Here is a 25,804-nt window from a genome sequence, read left to right as displayed (position 1 = left end):
CATGTAGCCACCATCTCTTCAATGTGTTTTAACACATGTCACAACCACAGCATACACCTTTTCAATGTAGTGCTTTATATGAAATGTTTAGCAAGTAAAGTGCAGTCGCACAGGATGATTGTACAAGCAAATAAAATCAGTTTTGTGCATAAAAGAAATGTTTGTACATCAGAAGAACACTGCACATAAAGTTCTTTTCTGGTTATTCGATTTATATCGCGATAAATATCGATATTGACTAATTTGAAAAAAATGATCGTGATAAGATATTTTTCCATATCGCCCAGCCCTAGATACAGTACTGCCCAACAACTCCATCCTTTGCTATTCCTCCCTGGCTATTTGTGTCACCATCAGTAGATGCAAATATACACAATTACTGAGGAAAAGATCCAAACAAATACCTACAGATAGGATAGCAGAGTATTACATTGAGCAGCACTTCAGAGACAAACTTTTGATATTTACAGATGGCTCATAAGACCCTGAGACAGGATGTACAGGAGCAGCAGTTTTTATGCATGACGTAACCATCAAAAAATCACCTGCAAATCACCTGTCAGTGTTTGCAGTAGAGATCGTATCTAATTCGATAACATTGCAGTGGATTGAGGAAAACAACAAAAACAATTTGCTAATAGCATCAGACAGTATCAGACAGCACTGACAAGCATTAAATCAACAAAATCATGCAGACAAGATCTCCTCCTTGAAATTTACCATTCATTATACACTCTTTACAATATGGGTCTGACTGGTCGCTTCATTTGGGTTCCTGCCCATGTAGGAGTAGGCGGAAATGAAGATGTTGACTTAAATTACAAACAGTAGACATGATAATTCCACTAAGTAGGGCTGAGGGTAAAGCAATCATAAAGAGACAAATACAAAACATATGGCAAGAATACTGGGACATAAACAAACGATAAAAGACACAGGAAGACACTTTTTTATAATAGAAAAACATCTTGGTAAGGGAAGGAGGATGGTTCGAAACAGAATTGAAGAGACAGTCATTATCCTTCTCAGGATAGGACATACAGGACTCTGTGGTCATCCTGAATCTGTTGAGCATGTTTTACTGGACTGTAGGGGATATGAGAAGGAAAGAAAGAAATTGTCATCTGCATGAAAGAAAGAAATAGTAAATGTCACTGTAGGAAACCTATTTAGAGATGCATCACAGGGAGTAAATAATCACCTCAATAGGTGTCTAAAAAAATTGGTTAATAAGAAGGATGTAGTATATACTTTTTAGTTTAGTCTATTTTTGTTTTACTGCCAATCTCATGTTTCACACTCCAGTCCGGTAGGTGGAGGTAATGCACCTATAAGCTGGTTTGCCAACCGCCAATCAAATCAGAAGAAGAAGAAGAAGAACATACTAAAATAAGCAGCAGAAGCTCCACGAAGGGACGTTGAACATTTTCTCCCAAGATTTTCGAATTAGATTGCCAAAACGTCGTACGCAATGAGGTACTCGTCATTTTATATGCTGGACATTAAATTCCATGGTGTATAACAGTTTGTATGAGCAGAGTGTTGACGTTAGCAGACATGTTGCTAGTAAGATAGCAACGTACATGGTTTGAACGCTGCATACTAGCCAACACCTTAACTAGGTGGATTAGTCATAATATGAATTATCAATCCTGATGTGAAGCGTGTTAAGGACATCATCACTGAAGTGCCGTGGTTCTTCTACATCAAATATCGGTCATTTAAAAGCTGCCCGGTAGGCTAACGTTAGCTAGTGTGGCCTAGCCAAGTATATGAATGAATGAATGGACCTACACGCTAGCTTAGCAACATAGCGTTCGTCTTTGCAGTGAGATCAAATCGTAAATATCAAACCAAGCTGAGTCTTCTTGCATTCCTGTGTTTGTGTCCAGAGGAGACCGCGGAAGGGGCCGGGGAGGCCGCTTCGGTTCCCGGGGAGGACTGGTCCAGGGGTGAGTTGAACCTTCGAGCTGCTCCTCACATTTTTTATCAACAAATGGAGGCATCGTGATTCTAAAGCTTAGCCCGGTGTTAATAGATGAGGGTCATCGTGGTTCCCTTTCACTTAAAAAGTATCACTGCTAATTAATGATAACCTGGAGCTGGGTGATAAATATTTATATCATCATTGGATACAAACCTACTTAGCATGCATGTTCAGGCATGCTAGTAGGTATGGCAAATTTTGTCAAATAGAGCCGAAATTCAAATTCTGAACCTTCTAATGGACAAAGTATTGGCATTTTAAAGCGGAATCATATTTTAAATTTCCACCTGAATGAGCTGGGGTGTCCGACAGTCTGAAGAATCATACATGTATAACTGTCCAAATGCTCCCTGTCCCAAGTGTACATAAGATATTCTGTTCTGTTGAGGTCATTATTAGAAAACTGCAAAATGTGTATCTCTTCCTCATTCCTTTCTTAGGTACCGTCCATTTGTCCCACACATCCCATTTGATTTTTATGTGGTAAGTAAAAAAGTGTTCCACTCCATCTTGGCTGCAGTCAGTATCATTGTTAGATGTGGTTGGTCAGATGTGCTCTGTTGTACCTATAAGCAAACCCTCGAGTGATGTCAGTGTCCAGAACTATATTCTCAAAGGATCTTGTGTTGTCCTGAGAGGTCCTTCGACTTGTTGCTGGACCTTCCTGAGGGTTTCCTACTAAGAGCTTTTCACAGAGCAACGAGACACTATTAGTAAAGAAGTGAGAACTCCTCAGCTTACACCTTTCATGAGTAGACATCCCCATCATGTCCAGTGTTTGAATGGTGACCACTGCGTTTCAGTCATTGTAAATATAGCGCACACATTTTTTACAGCTGACAAAGCAAATCATTAGACTTTTTGGATTAAATTGGAACTCTAAAGTAGACATGAAATCATCTTTATTTATGTAGATTTTTTTTTAGATGTGACTTAATGGACTATTGAACAATTTGAGGGCTGTTTCATGGCATAGGCTGAAAACATCAGTGCTACTATCTGTATTTTCCAGCTGTGTGCTGAGTTCAAATGCCATCCCTTTTATTGGTAAGCTGACTGAATCCTTACCCTGATGCATTACCCACAGCACATTACTACCTGTGAGCAGTTGTTCGTGAGCTGCCTCTGTTCACGTGGAGGAGCAACTTTAACCACAAAAAGGCTTCGAATTACTCTCACACCAAGAACATGGAGTCTTATACTGTTATTTTGTTGATGTGTTGAGTTGCACTTCCGTCCGTCCTGGGAGAGGGATCCCTCACATGTGGCTCTGTGAGGTTTCTACGTGTTGAGGAGACCATGTTCTCCTAATAAAACTGCCACAGTTAGCATAGCAGCACTGAGTACTAAAACAGACTGTTGTTTGTCACAAGTGTGAGATGGCCTTTCCCAGAGTGAAACCTGCTCCTGATGAGACGGCTTTCAACGAGTGTTTGCTGAAGAGAAACCAGGACCTGAGCCCCACACCTGCTGAGCAGGTCAGTCCACAGACCTGCACTCAGACAAGTTACTCTTACTTGTTTGTACTCACAGTGTGTTGGTTATTGACAGAGAACTTTTTTCCCGGTCTCTTCCTGCATAGTCCTCCATCTTGTCCCTGGTCACTAAGATCAATAATGTTATCGACAACCTGATTGTTGCACCCGGCAACTTTGAAGTGGTAAGTCATTGACTATGTCATTACACACTGAAGCTGTATAATGTGACTAGTAAAGATTGATATGAATAGTTGAACAGTTTCAAGTTATTGTTTTAAAAAAAAAACACACATTGGAATGATATAATCTGTATATAATAATATTAAAACAATTCCCTTTTAATAATGTTGATCCTGTGTCTCTTTCATAGCAAATTGAAGAGGTACGACAGGTGGGCTCTTACAAGAAGGGCACCATGACAACAGGACACAACGTTGCTGACCTGGTGGTAATCCTCAAGATTCTCCCGACACGTGAGTGATTTCAAAGAAGTGACATGTGCTTAAAAACTGTAAAAATGAACATTGTCTAAAAGTAAACAGCTGCTGCTATACTAATCATTTCTGAGTCTTTAAGGCCCTTTTGGATGAGTTTTTAGATGTTTTTTGTTAATGGCAACTCAATTTTTGGTTAAACTCTGTGCCTATTTATCACATTGCAGACCTCTGTGGATAAGTCTCTGTGTCAGGAGTCAAGTTGACATATTAATCAGCAGCTTTTGTTCTAGTGTGAAGAGAACTTTATACACATCCCCATCTTCTGTGTTATGTTGGATTTTTTTCTTTTAAAGTGGAGGCAGTTGCTGCTCTGGGAAACAAAGTAGTGGAGACCCTTCGCACACAGGACCCTGCTGAAGGTAAGGCACTGATGCCGGGTTTCTCACTTCCTAACAGGTAGAAGACATTTTCCACATTTTCAGATACATATCTGGTTTAAATTGAACAGTGGAATGTAATTTCACCTCACGTTGTCCGCATAGTCTTTGAAAAGCAAGACATGCAATGCAAATTTATATTTGCATGAATTTGTTTTTATATTGCGTAGCCGCGTCAAGCTGCACAGGGTAGATCGCACCAGACAGGAAGTGGGACACAGGTATCCCCTTTCCACCAAAGTGAATCTAGTGCTGGTTCAGAGCTAGTTCAAACAGCAAACCTTTTAAGAACCAGTCCGCTGACACTACACTTGAGCGCATAGTGATCAATACTTTTCTTAAATGAGTAAAATCTTTCTTTGTTCTTGTATTCTCGCTTGGACATTTGCGTTCTCACATATAGCTGTAGCACTTGTAGTTTGGCTTTTGTGGGGCAAATTGTACTTGCATGATTCTTGTTGTTCTGGGTTTGTACCCTCATGCTCGAATGCACTTATTGTAAGTTGCTTTGGATAAAAGGATCAGCTAAATGATATGAAATCCAGTTCTTCAATGCAATTATTCCATTATAACTGATGTGACATGCTGTCCATGCAGTTTTCCATAGAAGTTATGCAATCTTAAAATAAATGTGTAATAAATGTACGTAAAACTTGTGTTGTTGCTTAAAGTAGTGTTTAGAATTTAATTTGAGGGTTCCTGCACTTTTAGGCAGCGGGCATGTATGTGACGTAGGTCAAGTAATCGTTAAACAACCCAAGCCACTTCGTATTTCTAAAGCATTTAGTGACGTGGCCCTCAATCCATTGTGATGTTTGAGTGACAGGCAGCTGACTTTGAATCTGCTTTTTTCAGTGCTGTCAATGCTGACCAATGAGACAGGCTTCGAGATCAGTTCAGCTGATGCCACCGTCAAGATCCTCATCACAACCGTTCCTCCCAACCTGCGCAAGCTGGACCCTGAGCTGCACTGTACAAGCTTACACAACACACATAACAACCCAGATGTACACTGACAATGCAGTAGAGTTGTGCCAAGTTTTTCTTTCTGTAAATAGGATAGCGTTACCCAGCAGTGCATTACGTGCATCATTGTCTTTTAATTAGCATGGTGCTGAAAAGGGCTAAATGAAACTCATTCATTATTTAATTGTAGTTTTATTTTATTTTTTTGCCCTAACATATCTTCAGTACAGAAGTACCTTTTAGATCTGATAAATCAGAACCTCACTGCTACCTGGTTAACAAAACATATCAAGAGACCATCAGCTGCTTTAATATCTTGAATAAATGTAGGTGGTAGTAACTACTTATCACTTGTCTGGGGATGCCTTTGTTGGAGTGTACATCACTGCTGTGTTCACCCATGCGATTTCCCACCATCTTGAATGAACACCAAAATTCTTGAAAACATTTAAATAGCCTACAGATTTATTCAGACTTCACCAAATGATATATTGATACACATTGATACACATTCAGAGGTTTCTAAATGTGTGACCAAATTCATATCGGAAAATATTTCCTATGTTGATCAGTCTTGTGATTTATTTCAGGGCTTTATCTTGTATTTATAATTGAGTTCAGGGGAAGCACGGAGTCCAAGGACTCTGGTTGGAATTCAGCCCTTAACGCTTGCGTTCAATTTGTTCTTGTGTTTTCCTCAGTGGACATTAAGGTGCTGCAGAGTGCGCTCGCTGCCATCCGCCATGCCCGCTGGTTTGAGGAGAACGCCTCTCAGTCAACGTGAGTAAATCTTGTTTTGTCACCAGAGCAAATTCATGCATAGGCACAACCTCACAATACAAACATCAATTAAACATCATTTTAACTCAATGCATTATTAATCTTTAGGGTCAAAGTGCTGATCCGCCTGCTGAAGGACCTGAGGCTTCGCTTCCCTGGTTTTGAACCCCTTACTCCCTGGATCCTGGACTTGCTGGTAAGACTACGTCTCTTAGTCCTGACATTCGATTAGACAACATTTACATCTTAGGCCTTTAATGGTATACTGGGGACACATTGTGTTGCAGGGCCACTCTGCAGTGATGAACAACCCATCCAGGCAGCCCCTGTCCCTGAATGTGGCCTACAGGTTGGTTACCTTTCACCTCAGGTCTCACTTTGTATCTTCGCCACAGATGGGACATTGTGTCTAAGCTTAGTGTTGGACTGTGTTTTGAAGGCGCTGCCTGCAGATGCTGGCTGCTGGTCTCTTTCTACCTGGCTCTGTGGGCATCACTGACCCCTGTGAGAGTGGAAACTTCAGAGTGCACACTGTCATGACTCTAGAACAGCAGGTAGGTGTGATCCTTCTACTTTACTGCCAATGATACAGGTTGCTAGATTTAGGACGTCTTATAACGATAAACTCCTTTCCGGCTGTTTAACTGGAATTGTTGATTGTTGTAGAAGGCATAGCACATCTGTCACACACACACACCTGTATTCCCTCAGAAAATCCGGTATTGATCACAGTAAATTAGACTGAGTTTGGTGAGTGTGTAAATTTAATTTGTGTGCATTTGTGCAGGACATGGTGTGTTTCACAGCTCAGACTCTGGTGAGGGTGCTTTCTCATGGAGGATACAGGAAGATCCTTGGCCTGGAGGGAGATGCCAGCTGTAAGAATAAAATTTTCACTATGACAGGTTTCCTGTTTACTGCAGGGGTAGAACACTCGGTGTGTGTATGGGTTAGTACATTGCATGTGCAGCCTCTGCTGTCCGTGTTAAGTGTCATTGAGCTATAACTGAAATCTCAAACTAATTGCGTAGAAAACACTGCAGCATCAGTGATGACAATAATGGTCTACACATGAACAATGAGTGTCCCCAACATCAAGTAGCAGCCCCCAATAATAATAATGTTGTTGCAGACCTGGCAACGGAGATGTCTACATGGGACGGTGTGATCGTCACCCCATCAGAGAAGGCCTATGAGAAACCTCCAGAGAGGAAGGAGGAGGAAGATGAAGCGTTGGAGGAGGGAGGAGATGGAGAGGATGAGAGCATGGAGACCCAGGAGTGATGAGCTCAGGTTAGAGCATCTCTACATTCTACCACAACCTACAAACATTCAGCAGCTCACATATTGTACATATTCCCTACTTCGATAATAATAGCGCTGTCATCTCTGCAAAGCATAACTCTGCTTTCTATTTGACAATGTGTACAGCCTGGTGCACATTAGAGGATTTTCAACTCTTGTTTTTTTTTATAAAAAAAAATAAAACTTTCTGGCCAAAGCATCTAGTGTGTGCGTTCTGACGATTATAATATTAAAAAATCGGTTAAATTTAAGACCACACACTTTGTTTGTAGGAGACTATTTCACAGCGGTGATTCCAGAGACTTGGAATCTGCAGAAACAACTTTTAGGTGCATTACCGCCACCTTCTGATTTGTGCATGATTGAACATGACTTCAAAACAAACATGTATGAGGACCGATGTCATGTGTTCTGTTTTGCAGCACAAAAAAAAAACTATGGATGTAGTCATGGCTGAGAAGGCTTATACATCTTGCATCACGAGCTGAAGGCTAGTTAGAAATGTTTTTTTTCGGTCAGCACGCTTTCATTGGCTATTGTTGGTTTCTGTCTGTGCCTATTATGGCAAATATCAAAAATGTTTGATTATTCTCTGGTGTGCAAAAGTCTTTAGCAGTGACAGGAATAATGTCAAAGAAAATAAATAAGCTCCTCGCCTTGGTCAGTTAGCCATTCTCATGTACAGCTACAGACACACACATCATAGGTTAATTTACTCACTTGTGCTCTGTTCTCCTTCCACAGTGAGTATTGGTTGTTGATGAGGAACTCCTCCCTGGGCAGAGACAGCAGCAGGAAGTGTTAGACTTGAAGGCCACTGGTCCCATGATGTGAACAGAGAGAACGCCTCATTTTTTTTATTGTACTGGTTTTACTTTGCCTGTGTTGTTTGTACCTCCTTTTTGTATTAGTTAATAAAGATTTTTTTTTTATTTAACTTGAGTCCTGTTGTTTGTGCCAAAGTAAGAGAAGATGAGAGCTGGATCAGACAGATGTTGCCCATTAAATGACAAGATGAAGGTGTTCTTAGAATGGGTGAGTGTCTGACACATTCAAATAATGCCAATTAAATTTTCTCTATAACAAGGTCTTAACATTTACATCTACACAGCAGTGCTATGAATGGGGTCAAACAAGACCAATGGGTCTACAGCAGTGTTCACCAAAACTTCGAGCGCAAGATCTCTTTTTAATTCCAAACGTAAGCCGAGATCTACCACCCTGATATCTTCCAAGAAACCCACTTAGGAGGGTCATGTTTATTAGTTTTTGCAATTTCTGTTAAAAGCTGAATGTACGAGCATATATATATACACACAAAGAAAGGCGGTTGTGCAACTTTATCTATTCAATGCACAATATTCACATTAATATCAATTCATATTTACAGCATCTATTCAGTGCACAATATTTAGTTTCAGTTAAACAATGTTCTGCAGAGGAGCTGCTACTGCAGCACAATGTTTTTACATAGGCTTTGCCTTGAATATGGCCATAAATGACCTTTTCCTTGTATGAAAGTAGTCCCTTGTACTAAAAAAAAAATACAAGTACTATACAGTATGAAGCCGTGCCTCTTCTGCTCCTGCAAATACGCTGCTTTTATTTTGAAACGCATACAGAAAGTGGTTTTAACATTTTAAAATGCATGTTTGTGACATAATTTCAACAGATAAGGATTAAAACTCAAGTGAAAGATCATTTTATCCGTTGATTCTTCAGTGAAACAATGTTTATCTGTATATGACAAACGTATTTACAAACCTTCCTGAAACCGTTTCAAAGTAAAAGCACTCTAGCGTTTCACTTTCTGAATCCATTCATTTGTTCTAACGGGGCTTTGATTGTTATCGACAGACTGGAAGATGCGCGTCTTCATACCGTAGTGTCCTGGTGTTTAGTTTAGTACATAAACCGACTTGTTTTTAAGGTAATGCAGTAGATAAACCAGCAGCTCCGCAGCCAGTAGCGGACACGCTGCCGTGTGAACAACAGACAACCGACACACAGCTGATCTGCGGCGCCACCGCAGCCAGTGAGTCCAGAGAGTTCGGGATCGACGGGTTGGCGACCACTGGTCTACAGTGTTTCCCTTCATTAAGTAGACTGTTGCCCACTGTTGTGTAGCTAGTGGTTAAGACTAAATGTCTAGGCTAACTAAGTTGGCTTCCTTCTCAATACTCTTGACTGTGCAGAATGACTTCTGTTATGAGAGTTTCATGGCAGATGATGCTGACCACCACTGGCTGGTTATGGGGCAGTTTGACATAAAATGAAATGCTGAGTTCAACTGTTGTTTAGTTTGCCTTTTTATGCTACAAGATTTAAAAGCTTCATGTTGTCTTGACCAACACCTTACAGGGTATAGTGGTCCCAAGAGAGACTCCAACCTAAAATACATTTATTTGGACATTAGTTGTTAACAAGAGCTTTGCTAGTAACACTTACTGAAAGATCTACAGCTGGGTCAGTATGTCACAGTTTGACTTCTCTTACATGAATAAAGGTAATGTCGGGAGGAAAACAGATGCCTACAAAGGCCATTAGAGTGGCTGATGATCAGTTAAACAGACTGAAACTTGTGTCACACATGCAACCCACCACAACCATTAGAATAATGTCATGGATTTGTGCAGCATCACTACACCTTAGCACAGAGTGGACTCATTGAAGCAGAGCTGCTACTGATCAGCTCAGTGAGGCTGGTAGGTGTTTAGCAGTTTTTGATGCAGAGTGGAAGAAATTTGAGTGTCACTTATTTTGGGCTTGTCTTTGGGATTTGGACGCCCTGCTATCATTTCAGAACTTCCCTTACTTCACAGGACGATCAGTATGTTTACTGCATGGTCTCAGTCCTCCCTGTGGCTCCTCGAGACCTCTCCACTGTGTATCTGGGTTCATGGCTTGAGTTTGAGCCAGGGGTGGACAATGGTAAGGATAGAGAGGACAGAGGAGGCCAAGCCACAGGCCCCAACAAAGCCTGACCCTGTGGGGTAAATCCCGAGCCGGTCCAGAGGGATGAAGATATCACAGCCATTCTTCAGCAGGTCCAAGAGCAGCGGCGGGTTGCTGTACAGCACAGTCACTATCAGGTTGAGCTGTCTGCGGAGCCACACAGACATAGCAGGTAATGCCGGAGTGACGGAGGAGGACAGTGGGTCATCGGGCAGAGTGGTGCTGGGGTAGGGTGAGGGTGGGGATTTGGCGGCTCTGTAGCGTGCTTCGCTCTCCATCAGGAGCCGAAGCTCGTACACATCTCGAGTCAGGTTGAGGATCAGAGCAAAAAGGTAGTACCTGCAGAGTTTAACCACATATATATATAGTGTGAAGGAATTATGGCTCCACAGCAGAAATCTGTCAGCAAAGTACCAGTTATGACTTTAGGGTCAACCGGTTTGTTCTTGTACAATGATTATGTATACATCTATACTGTGTATGTATACGAGGTGATGAGTACACATTGGCCAATTCGATGTAAACTAGTGGATACACAGCTAGTTCAAATAGACTATATAAAAGTGTTGCAGGTTAAGTGATCTGTATTGTTCTATGTGCTGAAGATAAGTTTGTATTATAAAAGGTAAATGTAGACTAGAGAGAAACAAGAACCTGGATCACCTGAAAGACCTCTGACTCCATTTGTGCTGGTCCAGCTTGGAGATAAGGCCCGTCTTTCCAGCCCACAGAACATTGTCACAGGCAAAGTACATGGCTCTGTTGAGGTGGCTGATGGTCAGGCAGAGCCTCAGCACGCTGTCAGAGAGGTGGATGGCCCTCTTGGCGGCCTCCAGTGCCTCAACAGAGTTTCCCAGACGCAGCACTGTTGGGACACAGACACATCAGACTCTTTCCACTTTGGAATTTTAAAAACAACAAAATGGCTGCTGCACTCACATTTTCTGGTCAGGCTCATGTGTGCTTCCAGCTGACTGACGGTTTTGCGGAGTTCAGCTGCTGCCCCACCCTTTTGCAGGGTGTAGCCCAACAGGGTGCAGGCATACTGAGTAGCCCTGTAAAACCAGTTGCAGAGTTAGTCCATCACAGTGATGGGGAGCCTCCCAGTCAATCAATCAATCACCAAAATATGACCGCATGTAGGCAAGGTATGAGTTTTTGGAAAGCCTCCCAGCATGCACTGGGTCAGGAGACTCCATGGTGTAGGTGTCAGTCAAATAATACATTATACTGCAGTTTTCACACCTATAACTCACTTCACTTTGTTCCAGCTGTGATACAAACATCCTCACATTAGTGTCTAAAGATGGTTGAGCCTGAAACCTCCACATTACGCTGAACAAGTTTGGGATTGAGGACCTGTTGCTATGACAACAGCTGCTGCGTGACAACCCACTGTGGTCGAACTGAGGTCAGTCATGACCAATTACAGGAGGACACGCTGAGCACGTGTCCTGAGTGGAGGAGGGGATGTGTCTGAGGCAGCTGTTTACCTGAAGAGTCGCTCCTTGGCCTGACTCTGAGCGGAGAAGCGGAGCCACGAGTCCATACCGGCTGCTCGGTGTGTGCTGGGAACCAGCTGTTTTTAACAGCTGTGGAAACAGCCGTGAACCTGCTGCTGTTTCCGATGGGTAACAAGCTTATTGTGCTGGAGGGGATGTCGTCTAAAGCAGTGTTCTGAGGTCACTTAATACCACAGCACGTCCACTGGCTCTCTGACGGATATCCGCGTTCCACCTTCTTCGTTTAACGATCGACTACACACCAGCCGCCACCTACTGTGCGGAGGATGGAACTGCATCTTCTCCTTCTTTATTTGTATATTCTTTACACAACATCAACAACAAAGAGATACAATGAAGTACGAGGAGAGCAGCTACAGAATTATCATATATAAACATGTTACAGAGAAAATGTTATTTAATTAAATAACTGGCCACATTATGTTCGATAGAGAAAGAGCTGCACCCACTGTATGAATGCGTGTGTATGGGACAACTGTACTGTAAATGCCCTGGCCATCAAGACTAGAAAGCTATATAAATACAGACCATTTAAAAGAGGCAATATGGTTCCATCTCAGTTGTCTGATTCTGTGGAAAACATTTTCGAATATAAAACAGCTTTGTGCTTCAGTATTGAGGCATATTGCGTTGACTTGATTACATTGCCCTATGAGACAAATTGTGATTTGTGAATATGGGCTATACAAATAAAATTTGTTTGATAAATTTGATTGATTGACTTGAGATAGAATTATGCTCTCTTTTTCTGAATTAACAAGACTGAGGTGTCTTCACATACCTGACAAGAAAATGCCTTCTATTTTATTTAAAGACATAAGCATCTTGTAGGTGATAGGGAGTTGAGGGGGGATTGCATTCCTTTTGAACCAAAATGACCAAAAATGTATCCTTAAAGATGTTATCGTTTTCGGTGAGCAGGCAGGATTCAGCATAAGCTTGGTACGTCTTCCACATAACATGGTTGCTCATTGTTGTTTCTCTACAGCTTTTAAGGTCTCGACCTCACTATGTAAAGTGCCTTGAGATAATGTATATTATGATTTGGTGTTATACAAATATTATTGAGTTGAACTGAATAACAGGCATACAGTCCTATAGTGCAGACACCCCCCACCCCTGACCGATCAGCTCTAAAGGTTACTCATCCTGTGTATGAAAAATGTTGTCAGACATTTTAGTTTTACAAGATCACAAGGTTACATTGTCTCAGAGTAGATGGAAATGGTGAGATTTTAGTTTTATCCATTTGTAGATGTCAAACCAGAGTAAATGCACTACACTACGTGAGAAAAATATATGATAGTTAAAGTTTCACAAAGTCAGCTCATATTATCATAATCATTCAAATGTTGCATCCCTCTTTTTTGGACCAGGTCTCTGTAAGGAACAAAGTCAAGATTTTTTTTCTGATTAAACAAAATCGTTTCAAATAGAAGTCTTAGAGACGGAGAGCACATTTTAAAGAGCAAAAGCTAATTAAACATTAGCCCGCAAAAAAGAAGAATCTTCCTTTTCAACCACCATAATCCTAGGTTTTCGGTGAACTTGTGCAGTGGCCGCCCTAAACCTGCCTGTTTGGAATGGGCTGTTTGTTACAGTTTCAGAAAGCAAAGCTGCAACTAGCATTGCCACAGGCCAATTAAACAGCCCATTCTAAACAGACACATTTAGTGCAAGCACTGCACTACTTCAATAAAGCTAAAGTCAATTCACAGAGGCTGGTAGGTGGGGCATCAGCAGGGGCCCAGCAAAACATGTACCTTGGTCTCCAAACAGTTAAAGCGGTGGTGTTTTCATTTGTGTCCTGTATCTAACTGTGAATTGTGTTCACCTCAGTGTAAGTGTGATTGTGTGTTGAATGCTGATCCTACCTCAGGGTGGATCTACAGTATCAAGGTATCAGTGTTCCAAATGTCACATTCCGCTTCCCCACTTGACCGCTATCATCAGTACCACCCGTGGGTTATGGTTTGGGTCATTGGGTGCTGTGATTGATTTTAGTTTGGTGTTGTCCAGGGCCCTCACAGTCTCCCACTGTTGTTCTATGAGATGTCTTCTTCCTCTCTGTGGGTCCTGTCTTGAGGGTGGAGCAGCAGAGGAGTTCGGGTGTGTAGACTGTTGGTGGTTGGTACTGACACTCTAGAAGTGTGTGTCTGTGGCTGTGTAGCAGGGACTGGGTGTGTGTTGATTGTGGCCTGCAATGGTGTCTGCTAGTGAGGATGAACAAGGCCAGCTTATGATAAGCTCTGATCTCTTATCACACATAAGGAAGTCTTTTAGTGACCAACACCTAGAGAATGACATTTAAAGCTATGGGCCATCATAAACTCCAATAGATGTTTGGATTACTTTGCAGAAATATACCTGTGCTGTGTATCTGTAGGGTTAGGTGGCCTGGATCCGATAGGATTATTTTTTCTTACTATTATTTTTATTATACTTATACTACATTTTGTGTGTATTTGTATTTATTTTCATGTTTCCTTTAAATAAAGTTAAAACAATAACCATGACAAATAAGTAATCAATTATGTTATGAGTATGAGGGTTTTAAGTGTTTTACATCTTCCTCTGCAACACTGTCTGTGACCAGGTAGGAAGTCATCTGTGTGGTTTTGTTGGTACGACTGAAAAAAACTAAGAAAAAAAACATAAACAATGTGAATAAATAACCTGTGATTATATTTATATGCTGTTCATAAGTAATTAGATAATGGTGCAATCATGTACATGCTATAGTTGTAAAAGTTGTATGTCAATCACCTGATTGACATGATTCTCCCCATCTGCATGCCGAAGTGTCCTTAGTCAATTTACTGAACCCCGAATTGCCCCAGAAAAAGTGCTGCCCATAGATGCACTGTATAATTGTGTGTGTGTGAATGGCAATAACCTGTACTGTAAAGTGCTTTGAGTGGTCAGCAAGACTAGCACTACTGTGCAGACAATTTACCATTTACCATCTTCTCTGACATGACATTACTGACAGCAATACAGTTTCAGTCTGTATAAATGAGACAATGACGTTTGAATATTTTACTTTAATATCCAGTCAACATTACAAGAGCAGCACGTGTTTACAACGAAATAACTCCAAAATAATAACAATATTCTAATGTAGCCAAATTCAGTTCTTTACTACCTATTTTTCAGTCCTCTTTAAGTGTCCAGATAAACCCATGTAATGTCATTTAAATGGTATGGTATGTGTTGTTCCATTCGTCTCACATTAAAAAACTGTCTGGAATGATAAATGCATCATCATTGGTTTTGGTTTGGGATGAAATCCAGAAATGTTTCACAATGTTTCCAGAACATTTATACTGAGATAAAAAAATGCATGAATTAAATATTAGAATATTTAACCCAAACCGATTTCTAAAGCTGTTGCAGCTCTCTGTGCATTCTGTTTTAAACATTCATCTTCTCCCAAGAAAATCAAATGCATGACATAAACACTGAGAGAAACAGCCCCCTGTACTGATGCACGAACACACTACACTTCACACTTAATTGACAAGCTCTGTGTAATGGTTAGGGCGTCTACAGTCTCGGGTGAGGATGTGGTGCTGTAGACTGAGCATAGCTGCTGAGAGCAGATATAAAGGTTGTGATCAAGAAAGCTGTGGTCCCTCTTACAGTCATCATTACTGTGCTTACATACAAGGCTGGAGAAACAAGTAACTTTCAGAACTTGAGCATTAAAGTTTAGTCCTGACTAAGTGAATTCCAACGTGACATTAATAGCCTACAGTAACCTGCACATAAATGCTTCACCTACTGGCGCCTTTCTGACCTTTTGATTACTTCTATATTTTATTTGTCTGCCTATAAGCAAACTCAATCGACTGATGAAAGGAAAAGGTCAGTCATTGACTCTAGAGTTAAAAATTCCTTTGGTTTTTTGGGTAGTTTTTCCTCACTCTCAGGGTTAAGCACCATGAGACCAATTGAGATTTGTGAATACTTGCTTGATTGATTGATTGAAACATCTTCTAGAACATTTCCAGATGTGCTCCAAATGCACCCAAGCCAGGACCAGCTTTTGTTTTTGTAAAGGTCTTCACACACCAAGGATATGATGAATAAAGAAAATGCTAAATTCTCCCCTACAAGTGATTTGCATCACAACTATTCATACTTGCAGTGATGCAAATGTGCAACTCTTTCAAATAAGTTTAAAATAGATTTGCACAACCTCATACTTCATAGTCATCCAATGATGAAGATCGTGTCCTCCTCCTCACTCCATGAAGGAAATTGAGATTTACCACTTTACTGCTTCATACAAGAGCTGAAGCTTGACCATAGCCTCAGTTCAGGATAATATTTTAGGATGTCTGAGGTCCTGCTGAGGATATTAGAGCCTTATCTAAGGAGGCAGAGGACCAGGATCCCACTGACCCAGATCAGCCTTTGGCAGGCTGTCTGAGGTCAGTAGTTGTGTAGCCTATGCTACTTGAACAGTTTGGTTCATGTCCTTTATTATTAATCACGATGCAAAGACTAAAGGGAAAAGGGTACTTTTTTGAGAGGAAAAAATGAGAGGTGAGAATTAATCGCATAAAAAGACCAGTGTAAGGTGTGTAAAGACCTAAAGGGAAACCCTCCCCTGCAGAAACACATGCAATCCTGCTTGGTGGGGAGCAGGAAGCAAACCACAGACAGGACAATAAATATCTCATGTGAGTAGAACCTTTTGTGTGGTCTACACAAAGTGTTCGGTTAAAACATAATTATTTGTTATTTGTTGCTAATGTAATCTAGTCTTCAGTCAGTGCACAACAGCTCAGCTGAATATGCAAAAATGGGACCTTTGTTTACAGGCAAGCAAATAATCCAACCTATATGTAGAATGACGTGCCCAATAATCTATGACTACGTGTACGTGTGGGTCTCATTAAGCCTTTCCTATTTCCCTGAGACCTGAGACAGCAGCACGATCAGTCCTGCAGCTCACAGGGAAAAAGCAGAGGAGCTCTCCTACAAAAAGCTGGGATTTGCAACTCCATCTCTTAAAACTGCTAATTCAGTTTAGGCCGGATCCAATCACACATTTACAGTTTGTCTGTTCACACCTGGCATTAAAATGCATCCTATAAATAATGATTTAACCCTGTCTGAGTATACAGATTTGTCTGATGATGATGATGAGAGAGAGTTGGGAGGGGCTGAACGAATTGATGCAGTGCATATATCTACTTAGATTTTTCCTAGTTGAGAAAAAAAACATAACTCATTTCATGGTAATCAGTGTTCATATTGTGGCGGTGGCCAAAAACACATATCAATGTATGAGCTCTGAGAAGCATAAAAATACAATCAAATTCATGGTAAAACTGTAGTGGGTCAGAGGACATCCGCTGAGTAGGCGGTCCTTCATATGTGGCCTTGAACACATTTGTGTTCATACAGCAATAAAAGCCCCTGAATGTGGTCTGACTGATTGGATCTCAGGACCCATTGAGGAAGCATTTGGGTGCATTCAAACATGTATTTAGGGCTGACCACTGATCAGATCACTCAGGGTGGATGTTCATACCAGGTCATGTTCATAAAGAGAATTAAAATCTGCAGTGGTGTGATAAAGTTGCTAACGTTGGTCATTCAAATCAAATGTGATGCACAAACAGAACGGATGAATTGATTATAGAGAGACCAGGACAATGATGATGACGATGATGATGGTGGTAAATTTGCTCCTTATGTGAGCAAGCCTGCTTGACCATTATCCCTGAATATGGGCAGAGGAGAGCAGATAAATATGACATCTAGTTGTGGCGTTCATGCTAAGATTAAGATAGAGCCATATCATATCTCTACACTCACTAAAGACTAAGGCAATAAACAAAACTACTCAGGTAAAACCAGTTTGATGAGCTACAGATACCTGAGGGGACTACAGAATATCATCATAGATTCTGAACAGCTGAAAACCAAATCACAATGTGCAACATCAATCTTCTTACAATCCAGTGTTGGTGCATCTACGACAACAAAAGGCACAAATCACAAATATGCATGTGTTAATGGCTGGTCCTTGCAATGCAGCGGCATTGGATGATTAATGTCTCAGTTTCCTGACAGATCCAAACTACATGAGTCATCTCACCAATCATTTCTTCACCTCTGGATGTAGATCAACAGTCCATGTTGCCACTGTGGTACAGTATGGATTTGAGTTTAAATGAGATTTTTTGACATTGATTAAACTATCAGGTCTGGTGTCTACCACAGGAGAGTCAATGTGCCCTTCGAAGTGTACATCACCTCATGAAATTTAACTGGAGTTGTCATTTAATCTCATTACTTCTGGGTATTTGCTAAGGGTCAAGCTGCAGTGTAATGTTGCTAGACTCAACAATTTGAGCATTTTATTGGTGAAAATTGATGGACTGTCGCAGTTGCACCATAAGTTTAGATTGTAGCCAATGTCACGTTGTGGCTGCCGGTGGAGGCAAACTACTTGGACTGATTTCCAATTTTATTTTTAAGTACCATTCATTTACACACCCACATTTATCAACAAAGGGCCTAGGTTGAAAAATAGTGGAATTCCCTTTTAAGATGAACTGCTAGTGACATGTCTGCAGGAGATGATCCAAACAGATCAGACCAGAGAACAGAAAGGCACTGGTGTCACATGCACAGGCTCGAGTCTGTACCAGAAGTACCCAGAAACTTCTTTGACAAGTCCACTCCGCTGTAAATCTTTAGAGTTACCTATTCACAAATTACAGTCAGTGTCTGACATCACATACCCTCTCAGACTGACTGCAGACCTGAGCTCAGTCTGTCAATGTTGAACAAAGTGGAAAACTGAACTGTGACTTTGCACTGTAGTAATGAGGTATTCTGGCTTTGGTGATTTCCACCAAGCATTTGGTTACATACAGGGTAGCACTGGAAAACAACAACACTACTTTAAAGCTAAATATTTTTGGCTTTTTAGACTTTTGGTACAAAAATAATATAGTCCGAGCTGAGCATAATAAGAGGGCTAACAGTTTGAGTTGAGATGGACATAGTGAAGAGCGCAGTACAAGCACACAGTTGACTTAACACTGGCTTCCTAACACATACTTCTAGATCACTTCTGCTGTTGGTAAGACATGAAGAGAATTGAAACACTGTTTGGATCACTTAGACTTTTTCTTTTGCAGAGGTATGCATTTATCTGTCCTGGAGAGTTGACGCCTCCTGGAATACATCATTTCTACATGTTTATCTATTCCATGAGTGCATGTGCAGAACACTCCTACAATGAGTAGAAATCCAAAATGCATATTGGAAAACTGGATTTCTGAAACGCATCCCTGCATTTGTACAGTGCACTGTCTTCAGTACAGAGACACACTGGTCAGAAGACAAACTCAAAATCTTAACCTTCACAGATCTAACTAATTTGCACTTGACTTTAGATTGTAGAGTAAAGCATTAGAAAAATCCCAAAGATATCACCACTTGTATGCCTGTGTTGCAGCTACAGACCATTTGGTTTCAGTGTGTTTGTGCATGTGTGTGTATGTCTGTGAGACAGCATGAATGATGTGTGCATTGATTGTTACAAGCATAATGCGTTGTTGGTCATTTTTGTCTTCTGTGTGTTTCTGATTAAATAACTTGTGTGTATCAAGACATATAGCATATTTGGCCTGAAGAAAAGAATCCAATAGTGTGTCTGTGTGCGCACATTCAGAGAATCCTGATTGGAATTTGAACGCTGTCTTGGTCTTTAGTTAGCAGGCCCTGGGTCTGCCAATGGCATAGTGTGCAACACCTCATCCAGAAGTTGCAGAGCACGGTGCAGGTGGACTTCCACCCAGCAGGGGGTGTGTTTGATGCTCTGGCGAGGGTAGTCAGGCCCCCAGCCTTTCACAAAGCTGAGTCGCAGGATACACAGTCGCCTGAGATCGTCCACACCGATCCCCGCTGCTGCAGACAGACCTATAATCACATAACACCATGTGTGGTGGAGTTTATGGTCAGTCATACAGAGAGTTCAAGCTCAGTCACCATTAACTAAAGAGCAAATGTACACGCATATTATGTCACAGTTTAGTGGATGTGGAACCGCACACACACACTTAACACCTGATAAACTCACATGATATCAGATATTTCACAGGTAAAGAGCTTTTTGTTGCTGTTTATTGAATTTGTTGGAGGCCTATCTCACCAATGAAAATCCTAACCCTATTGCATGTTTCAGTGATACACAGCGCTGTGCCTCTGACGACATGTGCAGTGTTGAGTGTTATGATTAGAGCACAGTGATGTCACAAATTCTTCAACAGGGTTAGAATAGTGCATTATGTTGATTATCATTTTTATGACAATGTTAGTGTACCAAAAAGAAAAACACAATAATCAGCTATAATGTCCCTGTTAGAGACCTGATGCATAATGATAAATATTATTATATAAGATAAAAAATGGTCGATAAAAAGTTCAAACTACCATTTCCAACATCAACACTGAACTTAAAAAAATCAACAAAATAGTTATATAGTTATCTTTACCACAAAGAGCTCTGTCTTTCTTTTGCTGCAGTCTCCTGACAGATGATGTGTAAATGGTAAATACTGTATTTATACAGTGCTTTTCCAGTCTAATCGATCAAAGTGGTTTGAGTTGCATTCATTCACACATTCATATAGCTATACAAAGTCATATATGCTATAGTCTTTTCAAGACTGTGACATTTCTTTAAACCAGAAAACTCAGGAGCTGGATAGCTTAGTTCATCCCTAAGTTGCATCTACAGGATCTAATCACAAGCTGCCTCAACCTTCCTCAGCACGGGGCGGCTGGGACTCAGAGTGGGTTGTCCTCTTAACCAGAAGGTCGCCAATTCAATCCCAGTCTTCGCCATTCCACAACCCTGTGCCGTTGTCATAGAAAAAGTGCTGCCCATAGATGCACTGTATGAATGTGTGAATGAGTAAATAGCAAAAACTGTACTGTAAAGCGCTTTGAGTGATCATCAAGACTAGAGAAGCACAGATATAGATCATTTACCATTTACAGCTTGTATGTAAACTGAGAAGCAAAATCTACAAATGACACAGACTGGACAAAAGCAGGATTTTGTGTGAGGGAGACACGTCATATTACTGGCTTTGTATATTCTGGTTACTAATGTTGTGCCATTCATTGTACAATTCTGTATTTCAATCAGGCTTCCATTTATGTATGTCATTATCAAATAAAGTTTTAACAACACTTACTAACTGCAGGTGCAATGCCTCCAACACTGCCTGGACCAGGAATGTTTCCAGCCACAGCAGCTGCCTGTGCAGCAGCTGCAGCCTGAGCCGTTGCTGCCTGCTGCTGCATCTGTCTGTGGCACTGTCGCAGGTCAAACACCTGACCAACACACACGCAGCCTGCATTACAACACCAGAATAGGCCATCTGGAGAGGGTAGTACCATTTATTCTTCAAAACATGGTTGGTACATTCATTCATTCTCAAATTGTCAGCCAATAATAATCATTAATTCTGTGTGTGTGTAAGTGAGTGAGTGAGTGAGGGAGCTGAATTCAGACCTTGATATAGGCTCCAGGGTAGATTTTGTGCACCGCATCACCTGGTGCTCGGCCTGCCTCTCTGTCGAGGTAGTAGCTCTGCACAAACACAGCGTGGTCGCTCATACAGCGCATCCACACATCGCCCTCACCACGACACTCCAGCTGCACGCCTTTACCTATGTGTAACCTAGAACACAGAAAAACATCAGCACAGGTGAAATCCTTCATGTATTTTAAAGGTTATTATTATTTCAGTTGGGATTTTTTTTTAAGTCACACAGCTTGAGAAGGTTTAGTCTGACAATGTAGTGCAGTGAACAGGAGTTACGAGAGGCTACAGAGTTAGAGAAAGAACTTTGCATCTGAGGCTCAACAAAAGCTTCCCTCCGCTCTCCAATAGATATTTCCTCCTTTAGATTCAACTTCCAAAATTAAATAAATTAAGCCTCTGAGGTTTCAATCAAACTATTGATTTTAAACCTCTAGAACAGCAGTTTTAAAAATCATATTCTGAAAGATGAATGTGAAAGCCTTGCCAAAGCCAATAATTTGCAGAATAAACATAGCTCCTTGTGGCAATTGACGATGCCACCGGGGTCTCCCAAAAGCTGCCAGAGATGAACCACTCACTTTCCAGCATTAGGACACCAAACATAAATTTAAACAAAACATAAATTGTCCGATAACCATTTCAGGTTCCTCTGTGTCTGTGTCCTCCTGATGTGTTTCTCCTCATGAGCACTATATATTGTAAATACAGACCATTTACCATCTTATCTAATATCAAATCCATTTTTCTGACCATGATGTCATGGATTATACCTCACTAAAGCTGTTTTCAGACATGACCTGCGGGTAAAATCTAGAGAATTGGCTACCAAGTTTACCCACAGTCTGCCTTTCACACATGCACAAGACATGGAGTGAAATTATGGAGTATCTGCAGAGTTCAGTGCATGTCTGAAAGCAGATTAAGTCATAACTTTTCCAATAATATTGTTTCTTCCAAAAGTTGCCGCATGTATGCATGCACACCGTCACTAAGAGTATTAGTAGTAGAATTTTGTATGTATACATTTGTATTTGTGTTGGTTACAAGTCATTTTAAATGACAAGAAATATTTAATAGTTGAATCAACTAGACTGTATGTAAGTGCACTTCAAAATTAGCTTATATTAAAATATCATATGATATTTCATTCATTTTGGATTATCTCCTATTTAACTTTTATATGGTTATGCGATACTCAGCAGGACACAGGCTGAAAACATCTTTTTTATATACTCTTTGACAAAGGAATCTTTGGAAGTTAGACAAGTTTACATCTGGTAACTGGATTTGCTTGTGTTTCCTAACCCACATTGCTAGCGTTCAGTCACTTTACTTAGCCATGCTCTCTAACATAACAAAGGCACTGCGCATGCGCGACTCACAGCCGTTACGAGTTTCTACAGTAGAATTTAGTATTGAGGAGGCGGAGCGAGATTTTACGGAGCCACCTCTTAATTCTCTTTTGCTCTTTATTCTCCTTCTTATTCTCTTATTCCGACAATGATTCATTCCCAATGACGATACATTTTCGATACATCGTGCAGCCCTATTTCAGACATGCACTGGACTCCGCATTATGCGCAATAATATACAAATATTACCTACACCTTACCTACAGGTCAATGTATGAAAAGTTTTTAGAAAATAACAATAATAGATATGACGAGTTTTCAGCTTCATTACACTCAGCTCATGTTCTTCTTATGTTGTCCTGATCACAGCCATCTTAGCTAATTTAGCTTGTAAAATACTGATTATGAGTGTGAGAGAATTTTTGACCATCCTTATACATTACATCTGCACACCATGAGGAGAATAGAGCCTGTCTCATTCCACACATACTCCCTTCTCTCCAAGCAGTACCCAAGGTCAGGTTATAGATAAAGGGCCAACTAGCAGTACATTGTAGTGTCTACGTTGAAGTACTTTTTAACCCAATTCAGATGCCCCAGACAGAGAGGCACCAACTCCAATTATTTTGCGTATTACACCAGTGGCTAGACGTAAGGACACAATGTGATTTAGGTATGCATACTTTCGTGGATGTGCTGTTGGAATGGGTGACATAAGGTGAGGGAGATAAATTGGAATGCTTTATGAGACATCTTCAGACTTGGGGGTGTTGACAATTGCCTTATGTTACTCTGTTAATGTTGCTATTGTTTCATCCCGGGTCTCTGATGTACATCAAGCTTGACATCAGCTGCTGCCTGAGTTCTCATTTCACCAGCTTCCAGAAAACCTCCAGAAAACTTCCATCACAATAAGCAACACCTGGCTCCACGTTGATGGGATGGCTCCTTATGTATCTGACCTACGAACTGTCATTGGTTCACTTCAGTTAAGGTGATAGTGCTCAGCCATGGTAGTGGCCTCTTATTTCGCTCATATGGTATGCGCCATATGAGCATATAAACAATGTTAAGAACTTGATTTTTATTAAAGGGGGTCTTTCAAGAGACACAGCAGATGAGTGTTTGTCTTCACCCACCTAGCTCTCTCACTGGCATCTGTGCGGTGAACATTACTCAGCTGGCCGAGGCAGAAGCGATCGCCTCCCGACGGGTCAACATAACCATCCACAGTCACAACAGGGCAGCTGGAGGGCACCTTAAACATCTCTCCCACCTGAACGTCCATTTCAAAGTAGGAGATAGAGCACCAAAACTCTGGTCCTGCTGTGATAAAAAGATTAAACAGAGTGTGTGACAGACATCAATAGACTAAGACATGCCTACCCTCCACAAATGAAGCCAAACTATCCTGTAAAAATGTTTTTTTGGATCATATGTTTTGGCCCTTGAACTTTGACAGACCACCACAAAAGTTAATCACCTGGTGATACCTTCCCAAGTAACAATCTCACCAAACGTCAGTAAAAATCCAATCATGCGTTGTTGAGTTTGTGAATACACACACACGCGCACGCGCACGCACACACACACACAATACTTTGATTTCCCGCCAGCTCAAAGGGTAAAAATACTAAATTAAAACTGAATAAACATTATCATTTAATATTCAGCATAATGGTCTCTAACCTGGATGATTGGCCACAGAAGGAGGGAAAGAGTTTGAGGCGTGATGCTGAGACCCTGAAAAATAGAGAAATGTGTACATCAGTTAGAACCAGTAATATATGCAAAATAAGGTCCTCAGTTGGTTTGTCAAAAGTATCAATACTTTTTCAATACCATGTGTTTAAAACAACACATTCTCCATTAATTTCACTTTAGATGGCATCGTACCGAAGCAGATCTACAATGTTGGTATAGTGGTATAATGCCAATGTTTTCAGCATAAAAAGAAACAATGTGAACATAATTGCTTTGTCAGGACATTTCACAGAACTAAAGTGAAAGTTATGTTGAATTCTTTGGTTTGGAAAAGGTGCAGGTTTCAAGCAAGTACATCAATCAATTATTTGTATAGCCCATATTCACAAATCACAATTTGTCTCATAGGGCTTTCATAAGGTGTGACATCCTCTGCCCTTAATGTATATCTTACAGTGATGGTTTGGGTGATGGAGGGGAGGTTGTTGGAGATTACGCCCATTCTGCGGAGGTCCTATGGGAGTGTAGGAGGCTGTGCTGCTGCCTGTCCAAACTGCTGGATTACAGAGAAATAATGAATGATGAGTGTTAACCAATGTACAGAACAACAGTTTACAATGATTTTTGAATATATACACTACTGTTCAAAAGTTTGGGGTCACTTAGAAATGTCCTTATTTTTCAAAGAAAAGCACAGTTTTTTTCAATGAAGATAACATTAAATTAATCAGAAATACACTCTATATATTGTTAATGTGGTAAATGACTATTCTAGGTGGAAACGTCTGGTTTTTAATGAAATATCTACATAGGTGTATAGAGGCCCATTTCCAGCAACTATCACTCCAGTGTTCTAATGGTACATTGTGTTTGCTAATCGCCTTAGAAGACTAATGGATGATTAGAAAACCCTTGAAAACCCTTGTGCAATGATGTTAGCACAGCTGAAAACTGTTTTGCTGGTGAGAGAAGCTATAAAACTGGCCTTCCTTTGAGCTAGTTGAGTATCTGGAGCATCACATTTGTGGGTTCGATTATACTCTCAAAATGGCCAGAAAAAAAGAACTTTCATGTGAAACTCGCCAGTCTATTCTTGTTCTTAGAAATGAAGGCTATTCCATGCGAGAAATTGCGAAGAAACTGAAAATTTCCTACAACGGTGTGTACTACTCCCTTCAGAGAACAGCACAAACGGGCTCTAACCAGAGTAGAAAGAGAAGTGGGAGGCCGGTGCACAACTCAGCAAGAAGACAAGTATATTAGAGTCTCTAGTTTGAGAAATAGACGCCTCAC

General features: G+C 40.8%; 3 protein-coding genes across 8 annotated transcripts in view; 1 reads left to right on the top strand and 2 right to left on the bottom strand.

The window, feature by feature from the left end:
- The first annotated feature begins 1,339 nt into the window (after positions 1 to 1,339).
- On the top strand, positions 1,340 to 8,327 carry ilf2 (interleukin enhancer binding factor 2). Its single transcript, XM_035183471.1, has 15 exons — positions 1,340 to 1,476; positions 1,893 to 1,952; positions 2,428 to 2,470; positions 3,361 to 3,465; positions 3,570 to 3,647; positions 3,836 to 3,938; positions 4,256 to 4,321; positions 5,195 to 5,311; positions 6,007 to 6,085; positions 6,194 to 6,281; positions 6,373 to 6,434; positions 6,525 to 6,639; positions 6,873 to 6,963; positions 7,218 to 7,378; positions 8,135 to 8,327. Exons 1-14 carry the CDS (start codon positions 1,472 to 1,474, stop codon positions 7,367 to 7,369), a joined length of 1,164 nt encoding a protein of 387 aa, XP_035039362.1. The 5' UTR covers positions 1,340 to 1,471; the 3' UTR covers positions 7,370 to 7,378; positions 8,135 to 8,327.
- Positions 8,328 to 8,946: 619 nt separating this feature from the next.
- On the bottom strand, positions 8,947 to 12,106 carry pex11b (peroxisomal biogenesis factor 11 beta). Its single transcript, XM_035182422.1, has 4 exons — positions 11,839 to 12,106; positions 11,285 to 11,400; positions 11,009 to 11,210; positions 8,947 to 10,684 (listed from the first exon to the last, which is right to left on the bottom strand). The coding sequence occupies exons 1-4, from the start codon at positions 11,892 to 11,894 to the stop codon at positions 10,288 to 10,290; spliced, it is 771 nt and encodes a 256-aa protein (XP_035038313.1). The 5' UTR covers positions 11,895 to 12,106; the 3' UTR covers positions 8,947 to 10,287.
- Positions 12,107 to 14,897: 2,791 nt separating this feature from the next.
- The window catches only part of smad10a (SMAD family member 10a), a 29,344-nt gene continuing 18,437 nt past the window's right edge, over positions 14,898 to 25,804 (bottom strand). For 3 of the 6 annotated variants that reach the window (XM_035182420.2, XM_035182416.2, XM_035182417.2), the window contains 6 exons: positions 24,966 to 25,067; positions 24,497 to 24,550; positions 23,947 to 24,133; positions 21,422 to 21,590; positions 21,102 to 21,240; positions 14,898 to 19,818 (listed from right to left, as the gene is read on the bottom strand). In XM_035182420.2, the coding sequence (XP_035038311.1) occupies positions 19,607 to 19,818; positions 21,102 to 21,240; positions 21,422 to 21,590; positions 23,947 to 24,133; positions 24,497 to 24,550; positions 24,966 to 25,067 (863 nt within the window). In that variant the 3' untranslated portion in view covers positions 14,898 to 19,606. The remainder of the gene's footprint in view (positions 19,819 to 21,101; positions 21,241 to 21,421; positions 21,591 to 23,946; positions 24,134 to 24,496; positions 24,551 to 24,965; positions 25,068 to 25,804) is intronic. The other 3 variants (XM_035182418.2, XM_047344128.1, XM_035182419.2) reach the window with 2 other exon arrangements.

This window comes from Hippoglossus stenolepis, chromosome 17, assembly GCF_022539355.2.
Source record: "Hippoglossus stenolepis isolate QCI-W04-F060 chromosome 17, HSTE1.2, whole genome shotgun sequence".
Taxonomy (NCBI): Eukaryota; Metazoa; Chordata; class Actinopteri; order Pleuronectiformes; family Pleuronectidae; genus Hippoglossus; species Hippoglossus stenolepis.
Note: the sequence above shows the minus strand (reverse complement) of the source record. Positions and strands in the feature narration are given on the sequence as shown.